Source organism: Crocuta crocuta, unplaced genomic scaffold (assembly GCF_008692635.1).
Source record: "Crocuta crocuta isolate KB4526 unplaced genomic scaffold, BGI_CrCroc_1.0 scaffold234, whole genome shotgun sequence".
Classification (NCBI taxonomy): Eukaryota; Metazoa; Chordata; class Mammalia; order Carnivora; family Hyaenidae; genus Crocuta; species Crocuta crocuta.
The window spans coordinates 2,074,929-2,081,188 of record NW_027529647.1 but is presented as its reverse complement, the minus strand read 5'-3'; the positions used below and the strand labels follow the sequence as shown (position 1 = coordinate 2,081,188).

The window sequence follows — 6,260 nt, the reverse complement described above, 5'->3', positions numbered from 1 at the left end:
TCAGGGACTCACGCCTCTCTGGCTCTCTCTCCACAGGGAAGGTGCCCCAAACCCCATATGATAAGCCCACAAGGAAACCCCTGGCTCCTCCTCCCCCACCCCCTGCCCTGCCCCCGGACAGGTGAGTCCCTCTCCAGCTGTGTGAGGGGGGTCACCTCCCTCCCTCAGTGTGGTTCTTGGGGAGGTGGGCCCGGTTAGAGTCCCTACCTCACGGGACTGTTCTAACGGGTAAGAGACTAGGAGCCCCGACCCCTCTCTGCTCACCTGTGCTTTCCATCGTAGCCCCTCTCTCCCCACCCCTGATCGCTGTGAAGGCAACTTTGATGCTATCGCTAACATCCGCGGCGAAACCTTTTTCTTCAAAGGTGAGTCATCGTAGGTCTTCCCTGGCCCCACGTAGTTGGCTTCCTACCCGCTTAGGACGCCCCGCCAATCCTGTGGGGTTTCCTGGGATGCGGGACTCTCAGTGCTAAAAAAAAGAAAAGAAGAAGAAGAAAAAGGAAAGTGCTGGGGCCGCCTGGGCCGCTCAGTCTGTCAGGCATCAGACTCTTGGTTTTGGCTCAGGCCACGGTCTCACTCACGGTTGGTGAGTTCAGGCCCCACATGGGGGCTCTGTGCTGCCGGTTTGGAGCCTGGAGCCAGCCTGCTTGGGATCCTCTCTCTGTCTCCTCTCTCTTCTTCCCTCCCCTGCTCGCACTCTCTCTCTCAAAACAAAATAAACAAGCTTTTTTTAAAAAAAAGGACTTCAAAAGGAGGAAAGTCCTGGGAGAGCTGGTCCCTGCAGAGCCACTGCACCCCTGAAATCCTCACCCGCCGCCAGAGGGAGCCCCAGTGCCCACTCTGAGGGAGAAGCCCTTTTAAATAAAGGAGCACTTCTCCATTTTTAAAGATGTTTATTTATTTGAGAGAGAGCTGGAGAGCAAGGGAGGGGCAGAGAGAGCGGGAGACCGTATCCGAAGCAGGCTCCTCCGTCAGAGCGCGGAGCCGGTGCGGGGCTCGATCCCACCAACCCCGAGATCAGGACCTGAGCCACCCAGGCGCCCCCTGAGGGAGAAGACTCTTATCATCTCAGGCCCCCACGTCCACCCCTTCCCCACCCAGGCCCCTGGTTCTGGCGCGTTCAGCCCTCGGGACAGCTGGTGTCCCCCCGACCTGCCCGGCTCCACCGCTTCTGGGAGGGGCTGCCCGCCCGGGTGAAGGTCGTCCAGGCCGCCTACGCNGTGTTCCGGGACCGGCAGCTAGAGGGCGCCCCGCGGCCGCTCACGGAGCTGGGGCTGCCGGCCGGGGAGGAGGTGGACGCCGTGTTCTCGTGGCCGCAGAACGGGAAGACCTACCTGATCCGGGGCCGCCGCTACTGGCGCTACGACGACGCGGCCAGGCGCCCGGACCCCGGCTACCCCCGCGACCTGAGTCTTTGGGAAGGGGCGCCTCCCGCCCCCGACGATGTCACCGTCGGCAACACAGGTGGGAGAGTGCGCGGGGAGGGGGCCCCCCGGGACGCGGAGAGGGGCCCTCCTGGGGGTTTCGGGGAGCCCTCAGGAGTGACGCGGCGCAGTGGGAGGGGCAGCCTGGACCGGCCCCCGAAGTGTCTCCTCCCTGACCCGCAGGTGACACCTACTTCTTCAAGGGCGCCCACTACTGGCGCTTTCTCAAGGGCAGCGTCAAGGCCGAGTCCGACTCCCCTCAACCCATGGGTCACAAGTGGCTGGACTGCCCGGCCCCCAGCGCTGGCCCCCACGCCCCCAGGCCCCCCAAAGCGACCCTCAAGCCTGGAACCTGCGATTGTCAGTGCGAGATCAATCAGGCCTCAGGGCGGCCACCGCTGCCCTTCCTGCTGTCCCTTCTACCCCTGCTGGTGGGGGGCGTCGCCTCCAGCTGAGGGGGAACGTCCTGGGGGGGGGCTCTGCGGGACGCATGCGGGGGGAGCTTAGCCCTGCAGACGCGGACAAAAGGCCAGCCCTTAGGCCACGAGCCGCCCCTGCAGGAAGCTCCTTTTCCCAGAAGAGCTGGTGTTTTTAAGAAAGCGGCCCCACCCATGCAGCTCCCCATGCCAGCTCCTGGCTGTCTGGGACATTACAGGACTGGACTGATTGGGGGAACTGAACCCCAGCCCCTCTCTCCACCGCTGCTCCCAATTTCCCAGATGTGTCCCACGGTCCTGCTTCCACAGTGTCCCCGGTCAATGTCACATGGATGGGGCCCCAGACCCAGCCCTGAAGCTACCCCTGAGCACCGCTGTGCCATGTCCTGGGTGATGTCAGCGGCCACCCAGATGACCCTCCACAACCGAGGCCCCTGAGGACCTCCTTTCTGGCCACCAGCTTGGACCCAGAACAGTCCCGGTTCAACAGTCCCCCCTCCAATCCCTAAGACCCTCTCAGTCCCTCCACACTGGAGTGTGTACCGCTGCCCTTGGGGAGAACTCCTGGGTTCTCCGATGCTCGGCGCTGTGTAGACGGTGGACTGAGTTCCCTCTCATCCTGGGGTCGCTGCTTCCTCAGGACCCCTGGGTGATGAGTGGACAGGCCACCTCATTCACCTCCCACTCCCCACAAAATTCAGGATCTACAGCAGTGCCTCTGGAACTATACTTCTGGAATATTCCACATCAGAATCACCTAGGGAGCTTAAAAAGGCAGATTCCATACCCTCACCCTGAATCACTGGAGGGTTGGGGCCAGCAGTCTGCCTTTGAGTACGCTTGGGGGGGAGCCGCCCTGGTGGGCGAGGGGGCTAGGACGGCAGCTGTCATCTCTGTCTGGTGGTTTTTCTGTCTCTCAAGTGTTCACCCTCCCAGGGACCAACCTCTGCACATTCTCTGTAGAGTCACGTTTATGGCTTTACTTGAGTGGGGTCTATCCCCTATGGGTGCAGCCACTTAGGGGCCACTTCGTGGGTTGCCGCCCACAGCGCTGCCTGGGGCCAAGCCCCCCCGCCCCCCAACAAGCTGACCAGTAGGAGGGCAGTAGCCAGGTGTCTTCAGCCATCCATGACCTGAGAATTCCAAGCTACCAGGAAACCAGAAATCTGGGTGTCTGTCAGGATCCTTTCAAAATATATGGAGGAGGAAACTTGTATTTTAAAAGCTTATGAGCCCCACACATGAAGACAATGAAAGTGACCAGAGAGAAAGCCCATCATTTCTCCGGAGCACAGATGGGTCCCGGGGGAGTTTAGGAGCAGGAACTTGCCAGGCCTGGATTGCTCTGTTTTGTAGAGACCGTGGGATTCAGAGCTGATGGGCAGTGGGGTGATGGATGCAAAGAGAATGAGTGGGAGGAGGGAACAGAGAGAAACTCAAAAAGCCAGCTAGGGGAGCTCAGAGGAGGGGCGTCCAATGTGAAATCTGTGGCTTCTTTCATTGCTACATGGGAACTTCTCCAGGCTTTAAAAACATATTAAGCGTGCCTGACTGGCTCGGTCAGTACAGCATGTGACTCTTGGTCTCAGAGTTGTGGGTTTGGGTTTGAGCCCCACCTTGGGCATGGTGCCTCCTTTAAAAACAAAACACTTCTGAGGCGCCTGGGTAGCTTAGTCGGTTAAGCGTCCGACTTTCGCTTAGGTCATGATCTCACGGTTCGTGGGTTCGAGCCCCGCGTCGGGCTCTGTGCTGACTGCCAGCTCGGAGCCTGGAGCCTGTTTCAGTCTGTGACTCCCTCTGTCTCTGACCCTCCCCTGCTCACGCTGTCTCTCTCTCTCTCTCTCTCCTAGAAAAAAAAAAAAAATTAAAAACAAAAAACTTCCTGGGGCACCTAGCTGGTTCAGTCGCTGGAGCCTGTGGGTATTGATCTCAGAGCTGTGAGTTGCAGCCCACAATGAGTGTAGAGATTACTTAGAAGTAAATCTTTATATATATATATATATATATGTATATATACACATATATATACATATACATATATGTATGTATATGTATATGTATATATAGGGGCGCCTGGGTGGCTCAGTTGTTAAGCATCCGACTTTGGCTCAGGTCATGATCTCACAGTTCATGGGTTCGAACCCCAAATCGGGCTCTGTGCTCACAGCTAGCTCAGNATTAAGTATACTACAGAAAAATGCCATGTCAGATTGATTACTTTTATTTTTAAAACAGTCCCATAATCAAAATGCAAAACATTTGTGCTTCAAAGGACAGCATTAAAAAATGAAAAGACCACCCACAAAATAGGAGAAAATATTTGCAAAGGACATATCTGATAAGAGACTTGTACCCAGAATATATAAAATACTCTTACAACTTCATAAGCAGAAGACAAATGACCCAACTTAAACATGGGCAAAGGATCAGAATGTACATTCCTCTGGGGTGGGGGGCGGTGTACAAGTGGTCAGTAAGCCCATGAGAACATGCTGTCGACATCATGAGTCCTAAAGGGTGTGAAAAATCAAAACCACACCGGGATATTATCTCATACCCGGCGGGGAGGCTCGGCTCAGAAACATCATAGTAAGTGTCGGTGGGGATGTGGAGAAACCGGAACCGTCCCGCTCTGCTGCTGGGATAGCAGATGTGCAGCAACTGTGGAAAATAGTCTGGAGGTTCCTCCAAAAGTTGAAGACCGGTACCAGAAGAGCTGGCAGTTCCCCTCCTAGGTGTGAACCCAAGAGAAATAAAAACGTATGTCCACACAGAAATCTGTACAAGGATGGTCACAACCGTGTGATTCATGGTCGCCCAAAGGTGGAAACAACCTGAATGTCCATCGATAGATGAGCGGACACACGAAGTGGCGAATTCATTCTGCGGAGTGTTATTCAGCCATCGAAAGGAGTGAAGTCCCGATTCGGGCTGCAACCCTGATGCATCGGAAACCCTGTGCTAAGTGCAAAAGGCAAACACAAAAGGTCATACAGTGTGACCACATTTGTGTGATTCCATTTATTTGAAATGTCCAGACCCAGGAAACTCCAGAGACAGTAGATGAGTGGCTGCCTGGGACTAGGGGGTGGGGCTTTGGGACTGGGGGGTGCTGGCTCACCTTTTTGAAAAGTTGACGAAAAGGTTCTGAAATTGGCTGTGGCAGTTGCACGGTTCTGTGCATTGAATCATACACTTTGATGGGTGAGTTGTGTGTGAATTGTTTCTCACCAAAGCTATAAAGAAAATGGTACAGGCTGCCCTGATGCAGAATGCCTGCTGATGGTGGTCTTTGATAGTCGTGGAAGGGCCACGCGTCTCATGGGGTCAGGGAGCCCTGCTTCCCGAGAGAAGAACCCCGGGAGTGTTACTTGCCGTTGCAAACTCCTTTCTCCCCACCTGGACTATAAAGATGGTTCAGGGAAGGATCTGGACTCCTAGATGTGTGCAGAGAGCTTCAGACCATTGATGGGCTCCTAAGGGGCCCGAGACGCCTGCTGGGGTCTGGTTAATGCAAGTGAGACTTTGACCAAGGAAACAGGCTTTATAGTTCTGTCCTGGTGGCCCCTCAGGAGCCCAGGTCCTCTTTGAGGGTGAAAGGGGCTCAGTTGTGCCCCAACTCATGTGTTCAAGTCCTAATCCCCAGGACCACAGACTGTGACCTTGTTTGGAGATAGGATCTTTATAGATGGAATCAAGGTAATGAGGTCATTGGGTGGGCCCTAATCCAATAAGACTGGTGTCCCTATAAAAATGGGGAGTTAGCAGACAGACACGCATATTAGGAGAATGACATGAGCATGAAGATGGGCATCCACAGGCCTGGGAGAGAGGCTGGAACAGACCCTTGTCCCAAGGCTCTCCAAGCAGCCATCCTGCCGAGGCCTTGATTGGTTTAGGCACCCAGTCCGTGCAACCCCAGGGCACCCGTATAGATGACAGACTCAGCTGTGCTGGACCCGGAGGGCTCTGGGCCAGAGTAGGGTAAGGGAGGAGTAGAGTAAGTTCCAGGTGACCCCAGAACTGCACAGGGCTGGCCAGGACCTGGGAGGCCGCTAACAGGTGCCTGAGGATCGCAGGGCCTCGGCCCCTGGGGGGCTCAGGATAGTCTGGTCACCTGAGCCTAGGTCAGTCGTCCTCAGGCCCTCCTGAGGGCTTTACTCTGTCCCATGGCAGACAGACATTGCCTCCAGCCACCCCTGCAGGGCCCACGGGGCAGGCTGCTTAGGCCCCAGCCCTGCTGGGCCCACCTCAGGGGTCTCACCATCCTGCTATGCCCTGGGCCAGGAGGTGCTTGGAACGCTCTCTGGACTTGGGATCTGGCGTGTGCTCCATTCCAAGTGACTTAGCGTTCCCCAGTGTCTTGCTTGACCTTTGACTGGATGACTTCATTTTCCAG

The 6,260-nt window shown here is 55.9% G+C and overlaps 1 protein-coding gene across 1 annotated transcript in view; it reads left to right on the top strand.

Annotated features, from left to right (window-relative positions):
• The window catches only part of MMP25 (matrix metallopeptidase 25), a 26,288-nt gene extending 24,409 nt beyond the window's left edge, over positions 1 to 1,879 (top strand). The window contains exons 8-11 of the mRNA XM_077762761.1: positions 37 to 121; positions 283 to 365; positions 1,102 to 1,464; positions 1,608 to 1,879. Coding sequence (XP_077618887.1) covers positions 37 to 121; positions 283 to 365; positions 1,102 to 1,464; positions 1,608 to 1,879 — 803 coding nt within the window. The remainder of the gene's footprint in view (positions 1 to 36; positions 122 to 282; positions 366 to 1,101; positions 1,465 to 1,607) is intronic.
• Positions 1,880 to 6,260: the final 4,381 nt, after the last annotated feature.